Consider the following 20,590-nt stretch of genomic DNA (forward strand, 5'->3'; position numbering starts at 1 on the left):
AGTGCGATGATATTTCACTGGACTCTCTTAAGCATCTTACGTTGTTCGCTGATTTAACAGGCAGTTGGATGTCAAAGCATAAAGTCTTTACATTGTGACTTTTCAAAAGTGGCACTTATGGTAAAATGTAGGTGAATCCAGGCTGCTGAAAAAAAGACAGATTTGTTCAGTGCAGTAGCTAACCCCCTCCTTCTTTCTCTCTATTGATTGACAGGTGGAGGCGGGGCACCAGTGGTACCTGCAGGTGATTTATGTGATCAGCCCGGAGTCGCGGTCCAGCCCCAGGATTCAGCGCTCGTTGACCTATGAGCTGAGCCGCTCCAAGCGCGACCTGGTTGATCGCAGCGGGCGTCTGACGCTGGACGAGTCGCTGATCTACGACAATGAGGGCGACCAGGTGAAGAACGGCACCAACATGAAGTCGCTCTACCTGGAGGCCGGGCCCACAGCAACCTTCAACGCCCACATGGGCAGCACGGTGGGCGGGGGAGTGGCAGCCGTCACCCTGCTGGTCCTGGTCCTGCTGGCCTCCTGCTTCCTGTTCCGCCGCTGCCGACAGTCGGGCAAGAAGAAGAGCAAGAAAGCTCAGAAAGTGTACGAGGAGTATCCGCTCAACACCAAGGTGGAAGTGTGCATGGACAAGTGTGGAGAAGAACTTCAGCAGCAAACACTGCACAGTGAGGAACATCAACATCCTCAACCGCAACCAGGAGCCCAACGGCAAGGCCAAGGTCAAACAGGTCAACCTGGAGGTCAAACTCCACAACAACCTCAACGATGGCACTGAGGTCTGAAACACTGACGAGGAAGGAAAGGAGAGGAGGAGGAAGAGGAGGAGGAGGAAGTAAAATAAAAAAAGGTATTTTCTAAAAGAAAGTTTGTACTTAAGGAACGAGATGTTTGTTAATGTATTTTTATACCACTTTGAAAAAGGGAAGAGTGTGACGTGCAGACAGATACGCAGCGTTGTAATCATTTCGCAACTGGGCTACCTCAGGAATCCATAAACCACTCAGCTGCGTGAAACAGCCAAAACATCTGCGTCTGATCATCCAAACTCTATCTGAAGCTGTGGCTAATTTCATCACTGTCTTACTTGACATTTATCCTTTTTAGCACCAAAATGGTGACTGGTAGCTCAGACACTGGTGATTATTCTGACAAAAAAAACACTACTTTGCTGCATTGAGTCATTTCACTGCTACTAAATATTACTACTGTAGAGTTGCAGCCAGTGTAGAAGTCCTCCTTTTCAGCATTTATCATCCACTGTTTCTGCTGAAAAATGAACTCTGCAAACTCTGATTAAACAGAACAAAGTCTCATTTTCCTGTGGAGTGGCTTCTACATCGGCTACAGCTGCTTCTGACTGCTGTGAAAGTATTAAGCACGTACATTGTGCTGCTATTGTCCGAGGCTGAATGAGTGCAGAGTGTAAATAATAACAAAATGAATGATACCTATTCAAGTGCAATTATGCCATACCCTTTGTTAATCCTTCCCTCATAAGCAGGAACTTTATTTGCATTTTTAAAAAACGCGTATTTCAGCCTTACTTAGAGACATTTGTACTCTCACGTTGAACAAAGAGATAATTCTTCTTGTTTCAACACAAATTCTTATTTTCTTGTTTGTACTGTACTCTGATAGCTGCCAATATTAAGTGCCATGCAGTATTTTTCCTCATGAATTTCAAAACGAATCATCCAAAGTGTTTTCTTTTTTTTCCAAGAGTGAGAAAGTGGACATTTCCATGTGATTGTTAAGACAACAAAGGTTTCAGATCCCGTCCACATGACTGAGCGCTTTAGCCTTACTACTGTTCTACTGAAAGAATCATTTTTAAAATGATGTATTTTATAAGAGTGTGTCTACCTGCCTTCGTTCTGCCCAAAGACACAAATCCCCTCACTTTTTAGTTACTCACATCTCACTAAAATGTTTTTTTCTCATGTATGTATTATTTTGTTACCCTCTTATGATGTATTATGTTACGCTCAGCTACTGATGTACCCATGATGTAAAAGTAAGTGTAATTTTTTAAGTGTATGACACTGGTTGGAGAGCACTGCAAAAGAAAAAACTTGTGTGAGATGTGGACGTGTTTCTCTCCACTCCCCTCTCTGATCCCACCTCCTGTTTTCTTTTAACTGTGTGCCTATCAAAATAAACACGGGAACAGGAAATGATGGGAAATGACAATATATTTTTGGTGCTATCATCTTGTGGAAAATAACAATGCTATCAACATGATGCCTGTTTGGTGCCTTTTTTAGTAATAAAAAAATGTTGAAACCCATGATTGTCTGTATAAAATATCCATTATATTTGATTCTTTTCACAAAAAAGTACAAATGAAAAATGAAATCTTACATCAGTGAAGATGACAGTAAACTAATGTGAATGTTTTTTTCTGCAAGATTTAGTAGAAATATTTTAATATATTGTACCCATAATGTAAATGCAAAATGTGGGGTTTTGGGGGCATTTGTTCAACAATATGTTGATGTTTACAGACAGTGAAGTAACAAAAAGTGATATCACCAACATGTTTTCCGGGAAGCTATCTAAATGTTAGCTTGTAAAGTTCTACTGTTGTACTGTACAGTAAAATGTGAACACTTCATTTTAACAAACACAAATAAATTATAATTATCACTGAACAGCTATAGCGCCAATGATGTTGTAATCACGCACCAATTGTGAATTCTAAAGGTAGATTGCCCAAACACATCCCTACCCAGTGCAAAAGCAAATAGCCATTTAGCTTCGAATATGGTAGAGAAAACCACAGCGTAATGTCAAGGCTATTCATAAATGGAAAAAAACAATTCAATGTAAAACTTCCCAGAGAACTGAGAATGTCTTGAGTTGAAGCTACCCTGTGCTAAACCTCAGCTCTTTATGTTTATCATAAAGAGTACAGTCTAGATCTGATCTAAATGAAAAGTACCCTGAGACAACTTCTGTTATGATTTGGCACAATATAAATAAATTGACATTGATTTTGACTAAACTAAAACTCCAGTCTGTATCCTCCCAACAACCCAGCTGACTAAACTCACCTGCTGCATTTCCGGGCAGTGTGGTGGGAAGACACTGTTACTGTCCTCCTGTCAGATCTGTCGGGCGATCACAGGGACTGTGTGATGTGCATTAGCTGAAGAGAGGACTAACACTTGAGGTCTGCCAGAGGCCAAGAAGAAATCTGCCTCTCCCTCACCGCAGGCCCTCTGTCGTTCTCTGATGCTTTACTTTCATCTTCAAACTACTAAACTGGTAACTTGTTTACAGTCTTAGAGCAAGCTTTGATAGACAGACGTGATTTGAAATCATGAAGGTTCAAAGTCTTGAGAGACATGCAGACCATTAAAGATTGATTTCAAACATGAGCACAGCCAGAGCAACAGACAGCCAAGTTAAAAATTAACACTACTGTACAGATGTAGTGCAGCAAGTACACAGTAAAAAATGACTTCTATATTATAAAAACATTAAGTTTATCCTTGCTGAAAATCTTCAGAATAGAAGACACACTTTTTTTAAATCACTGACTGTAACTGTTTAAAATTGCATTCAAAAAATTATGATTCAGTTTGAATTAATGATTTGTCAATGAATAAAAAATAATTGATGTAAATGATGAAAATGGATTTGAGTGTTTTTGATGACTTTGTGATCAGATAACTTGTTAGGCATTTGTCATTTATTAACTGAATGGTTCAATCCAACTGATTATTAGTTTTTTTTGAAATCATTAAATGATGACATGAACTGTTTATTAGGCAGATTCTGACTCAACATATAAACATAAAATAAGCAGTTTGTCATAATTGTGTTTACTCACATAACAAATACTCTACATGTATCAAATAGTTTCAAAGTTGTTCACAAAGTTTTAATAATTTACTAACAATTTCCTCTGTTTTCTAAAACAATGCAATATAATTACGTCCTAGTTACAGTAATTTGAAGTATATAATTCCAGTTACTTGCTAGCATAATGCAGCCAATGCACAGCAGGTCAGCTAAACCTTCAAAAATATGGAAGTTCTATAGGAACGCATACAATTCCACAAATCAAGTGGCACAACTAAATAAATAATTCATGAATAATATGGAGGGATTTAATTGCGCTTAGAGCTTAAATTGAGGGAATTTACATACACATCCTGCATAGTTCTTTACTGGAAACCCTCTGGGAAATAATATATATATATTTGGAAATTACAAAACAAGGCTACACCGAAACAAAAAAAAAACAGTCGCAGATGTTAACATGGTTAGAATATATCTTAAGATTTAAGATTGTACATAGAATACATGAAGTCAGAGGAATGCAGTCACCTTATTACACACTTAGGTTCCTCAAATGTTTATTTTAGTTTTTGCTTAATACTGTTTTGACCAACAATAGTGCATCGATTGTTGACAAAAGATTGAGATTTACCTCTCCTCCACTATGGTGATGTGGTGTGCAGCATAGTGCAGACTATTGAACTTCCTTGTAGTCCTGTCAGTAACCAGATAAATTATTATATTTGATCTTGTGTCACTGTTGTCCTTCAGCTTCTTCAGCTGGTGATTTTGTTTATTTTGTTAAACAATTTTCTTTACATAGTAACAGTATGGTAATACTTAAAGTCACCAGCAGGGGGCAACCCTGACTCAGCTGCAGGGGTTTCAAGCTTTTCAAGTGTCTCTCAGGGGGCTTTGAGAGGCTTGCAGAGGCCATATTTGGGGAAACTCTGAACTGCAAAGATAAGTAGAAGTGTTTTACTGCACTTGATGATTATAGGAGATGCACATTGTTGTCCTTCATACAGAAACTTCCCCTGATTATGTTATTATGTATCCTTCGAATTAGTCTCATCGAAATCAGGAGGTCTTTTAAGAGAGATCTGTGTCATAAAAACATATGAAACAATCAAAATTTATAGACATATTAAATACATTCTTGTATTTCAGGAACTTCTGTATTTAATGATTTTACAAATAATATACTGACAGTTTTATGTTTATTTATTAAAATGTGCATTTATTCATTTCTCATTTATATCAACCGATTGTATCGTACATGCTCATGTTTATACATATCTATCCTGTATTGTGTTTACGTTTACTCATAAAATGTGTGAACTGTACATCCTCACACTTTTATGTCATTTATTAATGAGCTGATTTCCATGTGTGTACGGAACTTCTTTTCTGAATTTTTTATTGATACATCACAATTTTCCTTTTCCCAGCTTTCCTCCGAGTGATCAACATACCTTCAGTGTAGGAATGTAAAAATTGCTAAATTATTTGATGAAGACAGAGGACAGGGGGTTGTTGCTACTTTTTGTTTTAGCCATTTAATAGTGAAGATGTTACATTGCCAGTGTGTTGTAATAACTGTTAAAATATAATTAAATATACTTTCAAAAATAGCTGCTAATCCAAATTGCTCTATAATGCAGTAAACAGTACTGTTGTATCCATCAATTTATAAGGCAAGTCAAATCTAATTGTTAATCATGTATTATTTATAATTTGATAAAATGATTTTGTGACACAAAGTTTACAAACTGTAATAAGTTAGTAATACATTACAATGTCATCATAGGTTGACAATCTAATCATTACACTATTTTTTGATTTGTCACCCATATTACTTTTTGTTTCACTTTTATTTTTCAGCCATTATTATTAGAATCCACAAATCACAAACTGTCTGACTCTGGCAAATTAGAAGAATAAATATTAAAGTACATAGTTAATAAAAGTTATTAAGTAAAGATCAGAGTAGTAGTTTCCTGATAGTAATGCAGCTCAGTGATCTATAAATAAAAAAAAGGAATGTCTTGTCTCATACAAATGCTTTTATTTCAGCAAACTTAACATGTGGTAATATTTGTATGAACACAAAAAGATTAAGCAACTAAGAGAAAAACTGAACAAAGACAGGTGAGTAACAGAGATGGAAAAATGTTTCCCTGAACAACGGGGGAGTCAAAATCAAAAGTAATAATCAGTATCTGGTGTGGCCCTGTACAGGTGTTGTCCCATGTGGTCTGCCACTGTGAGGATCAGCTGTCTTTCCTGTCTCCCTGTAGTGCTTTCTTAGGTGTCTCACAGTACAGACATTGCAATTTATTGAAACAATTTATTGCTTATTAACATTGGTTTTTCAGAGTCAGTAGAAAGGTTTCTTTAGTGTTCTTAGTTTTTATAACTGTGACCTTAATTGCCTAGCGTCTGTACGCTGTTAGTGTCGTAACGACCATTCCACAGGTGCATGTCTATTGATTGTTTATAGTTCATTGAACAAGCATGGAAAAACATTGTTTACACCCTTTACAATAAAGATCTGTAAAGTTATTTGGATTTTTACAGAATTATCTTTAAATAACAGCGTCCTGAAAAAGGGGCGTTACTTTTTTTGTTGAGTTTATAATAAGAATAAAATACTGAAAGTTGATGACCTCATAGTTGTTATTGTTCATTTACTCATTTCATCTGAACGGTAGAACAGACTTTGGATAAAAAGAACAGACAAATCGCAAACAATGCACAATACTGAAACAGGCTCACTGCAATGGTTTTGTTTCCTTTTTTGTTTTGAAAGTATCCTTCCATATGTGTCTTCAAGGTACCAGGTTGTTTATTAGTCACTATACAGCACAAGGCTGAATAACGAAATTAAATTTGTAGTTCCTTCATGCTACACGCACAACATATAATTAAGTTTAGGCCTATATTAAAATATGGTAACATGAAATAAAATAAAACAATATATACAGTTATTTATGTACTATCTTGTGTACTTATCCTGCCTTTCAATGTTTCCACCTTGATTTTCTGTCCAGCAGTTTCACTTCTATCTAGTTCTCTCCTCACTTTTGTATTCACTGTGTGCTCCCTTTATCTGTTGTCACACGTTCCTGTTCTTTCCCAGTGTTTTAGATTTCCTAGCTGATTTTCTGTAGCTTTTGGTTTTTGTTTATTGCCTGCTCCCTTTTGGATAAGTTTGTCTTTGTGGATTGCTTGCCTGATTTGGACCCTTGCCAGCCTTCACCTTATTGTATTCCAGTGTTTTATTTTAGTATTAAACTGAACCTGCTCTGTCTGTATCGGGGCCCACTCCCTTGATTTCCGGTTTCCTCGTTTGACATACCGTGACAATCAGTCCATTAAGGAAGAACAGGTTCAAAACAAATCAATAACAACTCATTTGCAGCAGCCTTCGGTTTAAAAATGCCAGATGGCCTTGTGAAGACAGACAATATCCAGACACATTCATAACTCACACGTATCTGGAGACTAAAACCTCCTGATCATCCGAGTAAGTTGTAAGAAATCTGTGAGACAGTGCTGCTAAGAGATGTCATTTAAATATTGGAAGAATGTCAGGAGCCTGAGGGGAGTCTGGGAGAACTTTCTTGGTAAATCGAAGTTTTGTTCAAAGATGATTTTTTTTTTCTTGAGCTGCTTAAAACTGTGACATCTGCTCTGAAAAATAAATTTAAAAATAACAATAAGTAAAATCATATCTGGTTCATTTTAGAAAAAGTAACATGACTTGAGGTGACTTGAGCAAATGATTAAATGATGACCTTAAACTGACTAACTTTAAATGTTGATATTCAGATGTTTTACCCCCTGGGTTTATGCAGTTTTGGAAATTAAATGTTCAGATGTTGCCCAAAAACGTGTCGTGTCAAAAAGAACGCAGACTTCAAAAGGTGGATGTCTTTCTCATCTGTAGAGTTGTTATTGTTGCAATGTATTCAATGTCTCATATACGGCATTTGCTGGTAAACTAGAGAATCGGAAAGGTCTGACAAAATTCCTGCAGGTAGAGCCAAAGAGCAGAAGACTTTAAATCAAAAGGCAGTAAAATGTGACTGCTCTTTAGTTACGCCTTTACACAGAACCACAAATTTGATCACACATAAAATATACCTAAATAATGTAAAGTAGACCTAAATATCTGAAGTCTGTGTTCTAACCTGGAAGTGACAAAACACAACAATACTGCAGAAAACTGAGAAAAGACCATTACAGTAATTTAACCTGCTGGAAAGGAAAGCGTAGACTCTCTAAGTTTCTCTAAGTCCTGCCTGGACGTGAACATCTGCGAGGAAATATAATGTTTCATAAATTCCTGGACATTTTATGTATGCTGTAAAACACATCAGCTGCAGCTTATTGCCTCCAAATGAAATCTACAGACTTTGTGCATCGTCTTTCTGCAGCACCTCATGTCGCTCTGTCTTTCAGTGCTGCAGTCAACGCTCAGACTCGGGCCAGACACTCACAGACTACTGAGGTGGATGAGAGCCTGAAGGCAAAGACGTTTTCCTCATTAAAGCCAAAACAATCACCCAGAGTCCTTCACTCTGCCCCCCAACAATCTCTCCCTCTTTATCTAAACTGAAGGAAAACAGGAAGAGACGCTTCAGGGCTACAGCTATACATCTTAATATTCTGAAGGCTCACACACCCTTTGTTTGTGTGCGTGTGGTGTATGCAGTATAATAGTAAAACACCACAAAGCATAACACTGTTATTACAAGCCATGTTTGTGACCTATTTAAAGGCAGACTGTTAAACTGCAGATATTCATGCAGATAAAAAATGTTTGTGAGTCATTAATACATGATATTTGGCCTGAATAATATGCAGCTTTGTCTCATTAAATAGGGTCAATGGGAGGGTTCCTTCCTGGTTAATCAACAAACTGACTGTAACAACAGAACAAACAATGTTGGAACATGACACACCAACAAAAGTGGTATATCACTTGATGGAAAGGCTCACTGTGTTTCAACCTGAATGTTATTAAAATATGGTTTACCATAATTTTTTATGCATTGCAGAACGTCAGTGATGGACACTTTTTCCACAAACACAGTCCAAAGTATTAATTGCTCAGGCTTTAGAAACAAATTAGAAAATGTGTGGTCTTCTCTCAGACACATATGCCCTATCAATAACAGACCACAGTACTTTTTATTATTATCATTGTTATTGGACAGCAATAGTGTGGAGACGACAAAAACAGGGGAGAGAAAGATGTAACAAAGGCCGGGGATTTGCTTATGGCAATAACCATAAAGTCCGCGATCCCACACTGCATTTATAATTGACTTCCTGCTTCTGGCACAGGTGTGGCTAAGAACCAGTCAGTCGATAAAACCTGAATAACCTGATTGCAGGCATGATTTGAAACCTCGTTTTCAGTAGAATATGTAAACATGTCCGACCATCCCCTCAGCCACCTATTTTGCCAATTATTTATCATTTTTATTGTCCTGTATGAATATAAGGTATTCCTGAATGTACACTCATCATTGTAAGTCTGTTTTGTCTAATTATATAATAATAGCGTTTTTGAGCAACTACTGTATTTTATGTCAATCCTATAATCCTACAATACTGAGTTTTTAATGACCTTGTGCGTTTTTTTTCATGCCCTATTTATATTCCCTCAGACATTCTTACATGGGCTGAGAACTTTGTTAAGTCTTCCGTATAGCATTACTGAAGTTCTTGTATCGGACTCATGCATGAATCCCCTAATTTGTGGCTGCAACATCTGTGACAATGTGTGCTCTCAGAGCTGTGTGGAGACAGAGCTACTCTCCAGTGAAGAAGATGAAACTCACAGGGGAAAAGTAAGAAAAACGTAGGCTCATGTAGTTCACCCATGCTCGCTGAGCTCCAGACTCCCAACTGGTGTGTGATGCCAAGTGTAAAATGTAACAGACCAGAATTCAAGAGACGAGCTTTTATCCCTCCTGACATGAATCCAGGAAATGCAAGATTGTCCATGGATTTCTCCAATTAGATTCTTCCCACAGAAAAGTCTCCATTCTAAACTGGACAGCTGGAGAGCTTCTTCCAGCTCTTTCACTGAAGCTGGTTTGCAGTCAAATATTCGAACACGAAACATGTTTTTATTGCTGCACTTGACTTATAACATCTTTGGAAACTTTGGTGGTTTCAGATTTTTTTACAAGGTGTAACGGGAGTCTTAATACTGGTCTGCACAACATACGTTTGTAAAGATGGAAGAAGACAGAAATCTACCTTAAAATGAAGCCACTTAGAGTAGTGAGTAGAGTTGTGATTTATGGTCATGGTCTTAGTATGGAGCTGAGTTGTCAGAAGTTAACAAAAAATGCATTGTTGATTTTTCCTCTAACGTTTAATTTGAAGGATTTTTAGAGGCCCAAAGAGATGAATGAAGCCAGCATTACAAAGAATTATAATAAAAGAAGTCGGAATAATACTAATAAAAGTACATTTTTTGGGGTAATCGGTTTGTCTTTATTATCACTGTAATTATCTTGTGATCAGGTTTATCAGGGGGCCCCTGTTGGGTACTGACCTACAAGTTGGGAACCACTGGTTTAAGAAGTTGCAGCAAAATGGCTCGTTTGTCTATGAGTATTTTTTGTTATGCTTGCTTTGTGAGCAACCTCTCAATGCCCAGTCAACTTGTCAGTGGCCAAACAACCCACCAAACTGTCATCAGAATTGAACTTAAATGTTGCTAAACTGTGATTGGTACAATGTGTCACATCACCTTTTTCTGCGTCGTGCCTACTTCAAACCAATGAGAAGAGCTCAGTCAAAAACACAAATCTCTCATGTTAAATAACCAAAACAATTTTTACTTTGGCAGCATTAAAGTTCATTTTAATTATTTTGCACTGCTTTGAAAGACTCTTCTGTTTGTTCTGGACCGTTGGTATGAACTGGGTTTGTCTTCACCCATTGAGATATGCCCTAAACTTCCAGACGGTCAGAGGTCAGCCCTAGAAGTGGTACAGTTTTCTGCTCAGATACTCCAGCAAAGTGAATGTTTGTCAATACATCTCCTTGCTAAATGATGATCTAGTTGGACTGTTTTTGTGTGTGTGTTTGTGTATTCAAACACCAAGAGGTGGCAGCATACAGCCAAACAACAACAAGTGTGTCAGAGAGGAAAGACTCCCCCTGCAGAAGCAGGATGTGTCCAGACATGGGGGTTTATACAGTCATGTGATCCCGCTCTGCTCCTCCTCATCTCTTATGTAATCCCATCTCAGCCATGTGCTCTCCTATACCCACTGACCTGAATATGGAATTTATGGCCGGTTACCCACAGAAATAGACATTTTCCACCTCTAGAAGCTGGTGTATTAACGACAGAGGTGACGTTGAGTGATGTTGCACATGAGTTAGACTATGAAGGGATGAAAGTGTGCAGAATTATGAGGCGGATTCTCCAGCCTACTCACATGCCTTTGTTCACAAAACCTGTAGTTCACAGAGCCAGCTGTCACACCACTTCCTCACTGGCAGTGTCTGGTGAAAAATAATGTTTTTTCCACTGTAGATGATCATTAAAAATGAAGAGACTTACGTGAGAACAGTTTATGCACTTACTGAGGAAGTAACAGTGTACAGTGCCTTACAAAAAAGGCCAGCAATGTTTAACACGCAGAACAAAGACACTGATGAGAATAGTGTTTTGCTTAGGATATTTAATAATGAAAAGGATGATAAATGTGACAGAGGCTAACATATTACTTTAGTGCAGCCTGAGGTTTGTTATTTCTCCATGCACTGCATTCTTTCCAGCCGTTTTGTGCTCAACCTCAACCAGACTGCTCAGTCTGTCACTCAGGCCGCCCAGTTATACATGAGCATTGTCTGGCTGCTTCTTATGGAAGCTCATTCCCACCAAGAAAAAAATACCCATGATAAGTCAAAAAATATGACACTATCTCTTAATTTTGACTTACTGATTAAAATTTTTGTCTCAGTACTATTAAACTGGGCCTGGGCTTTTATTTGCTTCAGTCACGGAAAAACCCTGCCTGTAAATGGGACACAGCTCTAATTTCTTTCCCTCAAATATCTTGCTCAGCAAAAATAGCTATGTAGGTCATTGTCAAATAGTTTATTTAAACCATGAATATTACTTGTATAAAAATTTGCACATCAATTATGAGTCATTCATTTGATCTAGCTCTGAGAGACTGCTCATCTAGGCCAATCTAAAGCACTCGAGAGAGAGAGAGAGAGAGAGAGAGAGAGAGAGAGAGAGAGAGAGAGAGAGAGAGAGAGAGAGAGAGAGAGAGAGAGAGAGAGAGAGAGAGAGAGAGAGAGAGAGAGAGAGAGAGAGAGAGAGAGAGAGAGACTACCTTAGGGCGTACTCACACTAGGCGATCCATACCATGCCTAAGCATTTTAATCACCAAAGTCCGGTTTGTTTGACCGCTCCATGCTAAACTCTGCCCAGGCCTGCTTGAAGAGGTGGACTTAGGCACGGTTAGGCCTGACTCCGGCACGGTACGCATCAAGTGTGATCAGTAACCGTGATCAACTACGGAACTCGACATGAAATCCACTGTGCCGTGCCAGAGAGTGCACTTTTTTTTCTCTCAACGGGAAACGGGTGGAGAGTGTTTCCTCTTTTAATTTCCTTGGGAGTAACACTCCTAATTGTGTTAGATATTTTTGTACAATGCCAATAAAGGCTTTCTATTTTATTCTAAAAAACTAGTAACTTTTTACCCGTTATTTGTCAAAACGTGTAACCACACTGCGCTTACAAAGGGTTAGTGTTTAATTGGGACTTGTATAGACGGGGTGTAGACACATATTCCAGCATGTATTTCAACCACAGATGATGGCAGAAAATATGAACCAGACTCAGAGCTGTTATCAGTTTGTTTTACAAATCATACCCTGTCACCAAATTAAATTAGTATGAATTTTTGAAAAACCATTTAGATTTTGAATATGCGTTGCATTCAAAAATAAAAAATAAAAGATTTGCAAGCTGGGTGAGATCACTTGGTCACCTTCACCCCTAGCAGCCCAGCTGCTGATGTGACTGGCCCATCAGCCTCCACCATCATCCAGGGGTGAACAGCCTTATCTTGCTCTTTGAAAATTTACAGTGGGCTCTATGATAGAATTCCTTTTGGAAAGAAAATGTTGGTCTCAGCTTTGAAATCTCATATGTGTTGCTGCCAAATCGGTTTGTCTGAGGATTAAGATCAGGCTTGTGTTTTTACTGGGCAGTTAATAAAGAAAATCAGTACTGCCTCTGTGTACTTTTGGGTCTTTATTTACATGTCTCACCAGACTTAGATGAAAATCTTCTTATCTTATGTCATCTTAAGCAGAGAACACTGTTGCCATAATTTGTTGATTCATCATGAGTACCTTTATCATATCTGGCATAATGTAATCCATTATTTTTTTCTCTCTTCTGCCACTGATGGGCTTCCATACATCTCCACTTACACCAATCATAACAATATGAGGGGGCGGAGCCACGTCAGGTTAGGTTGTCACTCTCATTGGGTAAATAACAAACCACCCACTTATTTTGTAGGCTACCGTTGGGAAGTCACTAGAAGTTTAACGTTAGCGAAGCTCCACGAAAATGACACAGACGAACCTAATGACTTCGCTGGGGTGGTTCTGATAAGAAAAGGACGTTTACTTGTGTGAATTTCGGGTTTATTTAGTTAGCCCACCTGCAGTGGGGTGGCTAGTCTTGTAGAGGAACCGCTGTGGCTGCTAGCGAATATCGTTAGCCGCTAACTACCGCAGCTAGCGAGCTAACTAGCCGTTTCGCCCGAGTGAAGTGACTAAGTCGCGGCGTGCGACGCTAACAACGCCGACGCTGCTTCTGGAGGGCTACTAAGTTGGATATATTCCTTGGAGAGCTTCGTTGCTGCCGCAGGTGCCACCAGACAACACCAGTGCCAGCTGCATTGTTGTGCTTCTCCTCTGTCCTCTTCTCATTGTTGGCGGCGCGTCCTCACTGCACATCGTCCAGGCATGCTAGCAACGGCTGCAGCCAGCTAGAGTGATGACATTAGCTAACGAAACTGTTGTTGTTTTTGGCCATTTGTGAGTGGATGCTGTCACTGGTACGAGCTTTGGGAGATCGAAGGGGTTGTATCGTCCCATCGTGACGCCTGTACTTTCATGTCGTATCACCCGACAGCTAGTAATCTCTCCAGAAGAACCAGACGCGGAGCATGCAGGAGAAGAAAAGATTTCAGATAAGTAGATAGGGGACGTCGGACACAACCGAGTTGAACTGGACTGTGTGGTTCACCACCAAACAGGGATTGCATTGACAGAGAAAGTAAAGGATGAAGAAGTTTTCCAGAATGCCAAAGTCCGAGAGCGGCGGACTCGGAGGGGCGTCCGGGTCCGGTTCCAGCTCCGGAGTCAGCAGCTACTTCGGTAAAGTGTTTGCTGTCGGCCGGTATCAAGTCACCGTGGAAGAGCTTGTGGCAGAGGGTAAGTACTGTAGATTATAAGTACAGTGTGTTCAGTAACCGTGTTCTCACCTGAAGCACCAAGATATTTTCTGGGACACACCGTTATCCGCTGTTTGAAGATAATTTCTCAAACAGGCACAGCAGCGAAGCAACTCCTCCAGCGCTGTTCCTTTTTATGGGTTGGTAATTGGTTTGCACTCCTCAGTAAAAGCCCTAAACATCTGCTTATTTCCCAAGAAATTATATTCAGTGATTGAAATAGGTCGCTCCTCTCTTCCAGGCTATGAACGCTTTGGTGCTTAAACTGGGGCACCAGGGATTTGGTACATAGCTGGAATTAAACTGGTAACTTTTCCCCATACAGCTGCAGTTTACATCCTGCTTCAGCTGCTCCGCTGGGGGTTTGCCCCCAGGTTAACAACGGCCCAAGCCTCCTGTGTCAACATACAGCATATAAAAATCCAGCCAGTTCAAAAATCGCTTTGTCCAACATGCTCACGCAAGTGCTTCTCCAGTCGGGTTTTGCCCCATCAGGCTTTTTTAAGGCATATGGAAAGTTTTGCTCTCTTTGCAGCTGTTAACATTTACAAAGACTAGTTTATCCATAGGCTGACTAAGAGACACACTTGTGTTAACATGTACTAATGATGCATAACATTAAAACAAGTAACAACAGTGCTTGCTGGATAAAGACATAGAGTGACATATGCAATGGCTGTGCCTACCCAGTACTTCAGGTTGCTAACAGGCTTCTTGGAAATGTTAGAAATTTCCTTCATGGCTTAACAAAGCCCTGTGTTCAAAATGTTGAAATGAGAATCTCCTCCACGCACAGTCAGAAACGCCAAAAATGAGGAAGTGTGGAAACAACCATGTTTCACAAAACAGCTGTTTTTCCACAGATGATTCAGTGCTTGTCACAGCGTATTAATCATTTGATTTATAGCACTGCACCAGCTAACCCAGCTCAGCCAATTAGTCAACTAATTGGTCGTCAGTGTCTTTTCTTTACTAGGAAGTAGTTAGTCATATTTTTACCCTTTTTGATACAAAATAAGGTTATATTAATTAGAAATTACTAGAAAAGTGTTACATTTCACCCATCATAGTAATATTCACTGGCGTTCTTCAGTCTGTAATGAGCACTAGATATTAAAAGATGCCCCTGCACTACTGGGTCTTTTGTGGAGGGGTAAAGGCACTGGACAGAGGGTTTGAGAGATTTAACATAAAAAAGATAAATCAACAAATGTATTACTGAAACTCTTGCTCTAATGTTTAAGGATTTATTAAGACAGTGTCAGCCTGTATACACTGTATACACAGATCACTCCAAAAATCAAAGTAAATAAAATCACAGGCTGAGGCACAACTTGGTTGACTTTCATCAGGGCAAGGCATAATGTGACTCAGTAGTGTGTTTGGCCCCCACGTGCCTGTATGCACTCCTGACAGCTTCTCTAAAATTTCAAACCCATTTTCAAACTATTGTGATTGTTTCGGGAAGTCTTTGTCACCTTTTGAGTTTGCAGCCCTGATCACTGACCCGCCGCCAAACCCGTCATGCTGGATGATGTTGCAGGCAGTATAACGTTCACCACGGCGTCTCCACACTCTTCTCACGTCTGTCACATGTGCTCAGTGTGAACCTGATCTCATCTGTGAAGAGAACGTGCCAATTCTGGTGTTCTCTTACGAATGCCAGTCGAGCTGCATGGTGCTGGGCTGTGAGCACAGATCCCATTAGAGGATGTTGGGCCCTTATGCCACCTCATGAAGTCTGTTTCTGACAGTTTAGTCAGAAACCTGCACAGCAGTGCAGGACGGCCCTGTCCAGCTCTCCCTGTGAAATGGCCCGTATCCTGGTATCTCCTCCATAATCTTGAGATTGTGCTGGGAGGCGCCGCAAACATTCTTGTGACGGCATGTATGGATGTGCCATCCTGGAGGAGCAGGACTACCTGACTAAGATTGATATCCCTGAAGTGTAATTGACTTGATGTAATACTGTGACAGTTAAGTGTTCCCTTAAGTTTTTTAGCAGTGTAATATAAACATCTTGGAAGAGATGAGGTGAGTGAAAATGAACCCTCCCAAGCAAAATTGCAGAGCTACTCCTACCTGTCATTTAATCAAATCAAATGATTTTATTTGTGTACTAATATTACTGAAACCATAATCATTCTTTGGAAGTTACTATCAATAAAGAACAGCAAAGATCTAAATGCTTCAGATGTGACAAGCGTGTCTTTTCAAGTAACTAAACATTCTGTTCAGTCAACTGCAAACCCGATCTCACTCGCACCCCCCAAAAAACAAATAAACAGCAGGCAGTCACAAGTCTGTGTCATCATATGATCATGTGACGTGGCTATGGCTGGTTTTGTTACCAGAAGAACAAGGTTACATTGTGACCTTTGCTCATCAGTCTGTCCCAAGGTAAGAGCTGGGTGTCTGTGCCTGTCAGGGCTGCACAGTTAATCATATACTTGTCTATTTCATTCCACTTACAGCGTCTGCTGCATTAAGACATAGACAAAATGTTGAAGTAAGACTCCAAAAGTAGAAAATTGCGCCTCAGTCATTAAAGTGGCGTAAGAGTGCTAGGTGCCAAATCTGCTTACCAAATAGCCATTTGCAGACTCCAGAGTGAGACAACATGCTTATAGGAACAAAAATGGGATATTTATATCGTCAAAAGGCAGAAAGTAGAATTCAAACTATAATTATGTGTGGAAGAAAATGTTTTTGCAGTAAAGTAGAAAGTGTGACGACAAGTCTGTCAGTATATAAATATGTATTGAAGCAGAATACTTTTCAAAGCCAAAGTCAGCCATGGCGTCTAGTTTATGTATCAGTAGGATTACCGCAAGTAACTTCAACAGTAACGAACAGTAAACTAACATCATTAAGCGAAGGACATGAAAGTACACTAACACTACATCCAAACGCAATGGATTTTACAAAACAAAAAATAAAACATTAGTGGGCCGCATGCTTGTCTCAGATGCAAAGAAAACAAGGAACGTAATGTCTCCAGTATTATTAGGCTACCTAATAAAGCATTTCATATTATGAAGCAACTGAGATAATGCCATTGTTCTTGCAAAACTGGTATTTTTAGTTCTTTGTGGCCATACCAGCCATCCCCAACGTTTTATGGACAAATCCTATCATATAATGTTAGAGCGCACAAACACGCAGCACGATTCATTTTCTTTTGCCCTCATAGTTCACTGACAAGGTTTGTACTGTAAATATGCACCTATTAAAGGTGGGATATTTTTTCAATTAACATGTCAAATATCGATCATCTAAATGTTAAACTTGGAAGTGCAGCGTCAGACAGTCCGTGGCTGATCAGGACTAGACAGGGCGGAGTTATGTGACTACATACGCGGTAGTACGGTTTTAAGGGGAAAGTACATGAACACACACACAGTGGGGGAAATATTAACAGGAATTAAAAAACAAAATAACAGACATGGTAAAAATACGTAGTTAGAGGTTCTTAATTTAGGTTTGGATTACTTTTTGATCCCACCCTAATTTCTATTCTTCAGACCTTTTTCATCTTTGGCAGTTTCTTAGCCATCTCTCTTTCTGGACAGCGCCTAGCCAGCCATGAATCCAGCGTGTTCGAATGTATCTGTGTTTTGGACTTTCTCTCGCTCACTGCTCCTATGCATGAGCGCCACCGCCATCAGTTGCTGATTGGCTGGAACAATGTTGTGGGAAAGTTCCGCACCACTTTATTTGTTTTCCACTTACAAATCCAGGGCTGTGTAGGAAAACTGGATTTTTCAGAGCACATACATAACTGAGAGCTAGCGGACTGTGAGAAAATATTTGCGGAATTTAAAAAAAATTACTAACTGCAGAATTTTGCCGTAATGTGAGGTTTTATGTGTAAAGTGAAACGGGATTCTCACGATAGCTGCAGTTCATCCTTGTCAAAAGTTTTGCGTGAGAAAATCAGACGAGGCAAACCACAGTATAAAATGGTGCTAACATTGTGTTCAATTGGCAATTTGTGTATTTAGTTTCCTGTCCTTCTTTTCATAAAAGACAACCAGGGAGGTTTATCAGTGAGCACAGCTTTAATCAGGCCGACAAACCTGCTGCTGGACAGTGTGTGGCACTGGGTCACTTATGTGACTGATATGTAGGTACTGAGTGGGTCATGTGATGTTTTTGTGAGGCTCGTCTCCCACTCCCTTATTCAGCTGTTATCCAGCAGCAGTGTCTGTTAAATAAAAAGCACGAGGTTCCCTTAAAGCCAAACACACAACTATAGTTTGCTGGAGAAGTGAAACGGATGAAAACGTGTTTGAACTATCAGGTATCTTTTGTTCAAAACAGTGCAAACGTCACTATCTCCTTCAAATCTATTTAAAATTAGACTTTTGTCAAGCTCAAATTTCTCTTGGTGCCATGTGGTTAGCTCTTTTTTCCAGTGACATATCTGCAGAGCTGAACTGTTCCTACATTGAGTAGGAACATAGTCATTTCCCTCCACTCCCCTTTAGCCTCTGTGGTTTCTCATGAGCTCTATGTCATGCTATCTCCAAGAGGAACACAGAAATGACATGTAGGAACAGGATGCATCTGTGAGCATGTCACCCTTTCTCCACTACCTCTTATCATTTGGGGTTCCTCATCAGGGCCTGGAAATTTCTGAAGTGTGTGTAGAAAATAATTTGATAAGTTATGGCTTTGGAAAGTTTGCTAGCTGCACAAGAAGCCTGACAAAGTTTGGGGACGGCATAGTAGACACACATAAACTGTTGTTGATAGGGAATGTATAGAAATGTAAATAGTAATATATTTTCTGCATATCAGATAGCTATTAAATTTCTGTCAAAAGTCTGAAAAAAAAAAAAACACTTTCAGAATGTATCTTTTTCTCAGACGCCACCCCTACTCATCCGCACTTAGTTGCCAGTTTATTAGGTACACCAATACAACAATTCTACAATAAATCCTTCTACTATATGTTTTTGCTGGGACTGCTGTAGAGCGGTGTTGATTCAACTTTATGAAAATGTTGCCTTATACAGAGTTAGTGTTTCTGTTATTTTGCTTACCCTCCGTGATATAAGTGGGCTGCACAAAAACAGCTGTCAGAATAACACGAATCAACAGCACCACAAACTGGCTGCAGCCTCCGAATGACAACTCAGTTGAATCAGCACCTCTTTAAAACAGTTTCAACACAAACTGAACATTATAACCTTCATGAAGGAAGGATTTACTGCAGAACTCTTGACTGTTAGACTACATTAGTACATTAGCTGAGAATACATGTTAATCGACCGACCCTTGAAATTCTCTATTCCGTAGCTGTTTTTTCTGTGGGTGTTATTTAGGACGCTTTACATCACTGGTTTAAAAAGGCAGACAAACTGATCGCTCTGTACCAGCAGTCAGAATATTTAATCAAGCAATTTGCTGAACCGCCGCTAAGCATTTAACAGATAACTGCATCTGGAACATGTCCTGTTGTCCTTAACTTGCGGAATAGCACTTTATGTCACTGTTATTTATTCACAACCTTTACATGACTGTTGTACCTGCCTCACTGCAGGATTAAGGCAAAAAGTTCATGTTTGCATATATTGGTAATTCTGTGTTAACTGCTTCTTTCTAATTAAGAGAAAGACCTTGGCTCAGTGGTTTCTCTTCCTTTGTTTGCAGTTTAATAAGTATGTTAACAGCAAGGTGATCATTTATCGCTGCCTCATCTAATTAAGGTCACCTCCATGTTCAAAGCAGAGATTTGCAGACACTGTGCTTCCTTGTGGTTCCCTGTGTTTTTCATGCATGATTTTAACCTTCTTCATATAGAAAGCTTCAAAACAAGCTCAACTCTCAGCTGACTGGTCCTCTGAGTGTTGTCTGTGCAGGCTAAGTCACAAAACAAAAAACCTTTCTCTGGTCACGCTGACTTCACACAAATTTGCTTTCTGTCAGCAGAATCTTGAAACGTTTACACTGATGGTGCTCAGTAAGTCGCAGGGTGAAAAGATGAGAGCTGTGTAAGTCTTTCAGCCTCGGTCGCAGGGACTCCCTAACCACGACAAGTCACAGATCATGTAAACGGGAGAAACTTAAACACTGTTTCCATGCAAACAGCTGCTGTGTTCATAGTGAACATGTGGCCTTTTCACCTTGTCCTTTGCCACTGGACAGACGCCATCCATTCACCAAACAGGTGATGTGTGATATGTCTTGTAGTCCAAATGCCAAAAGCCTGACATGCTTGTACATTTGATAAGCTCTTTGTTATGAATTTCTTAAGC

At 39.5% G+C, this 20,590-nt stretch overlaps 2 protein-coding genes across 3 annotated transcripts in view; both read left to right on the top strand.

The window, feature by feature from the left end:
- fras1 (Fraser extracellular matrix complex subunit 1) overlaps window positions 1–1,099 on the top strand; it is a 246,426-nt gene extending 245,327 nt beyond the window's left edge. Inside the window, 3 exon segments of the mRNA XM_038703512.1 lie at window positions 110–120; window positions 215–645; window positions 647–1,099. Of these exon segments, the coding sequence (XP_038559440.1) occupies window positions 110–120; window positions 215–645; window positions 647–794 (590 nt within the window). The 3' untranslated portion in view covers window positions 795–1,099.
- A 12,420-nt stretch (window positions 1,100–13,519) lies between these two features.
- The window catches only part of bmp2k (BMP2 inducible kinase), a 49,952-nt gene continuing 42,881 nt past the window's right edge, over window positions 13,520–20,590 (top strand). For both annotated transcript variants that reach the window (XM_038703593.1, XM_038703594.1), the window contains exon 1: window positions 13,520–14,307. In XM_038703593.1, the coding sequence (XP_038559521.1) occupies window positions 14,157–14,307 (151 nt within the window). In that variant the 5' untranslated portion in view covers window positions 13,520–14,156. The remainder of the gene's footprint in view (window positions 14,308–20,590) is intronic.

This window comes from Micropterus salmoides, unplaced genomic scaffold (genome assembly GCF_014851395.1).
Source record: "Micropterus salmoides isolate LMB-PRFRI ecotype aquatic unplaced genomic scaffold, ASM1485139v1 Ms_hic_scaffold_7, whole genome shotgun sequence".
In the NCBI taxonomy this organism is placed as follows: Eukaryota; Metazoa; Chordata; class Actinopteri; order Centrarchiformes; family Centrarchidae; genus Micropterus; species Micropterus salmoides.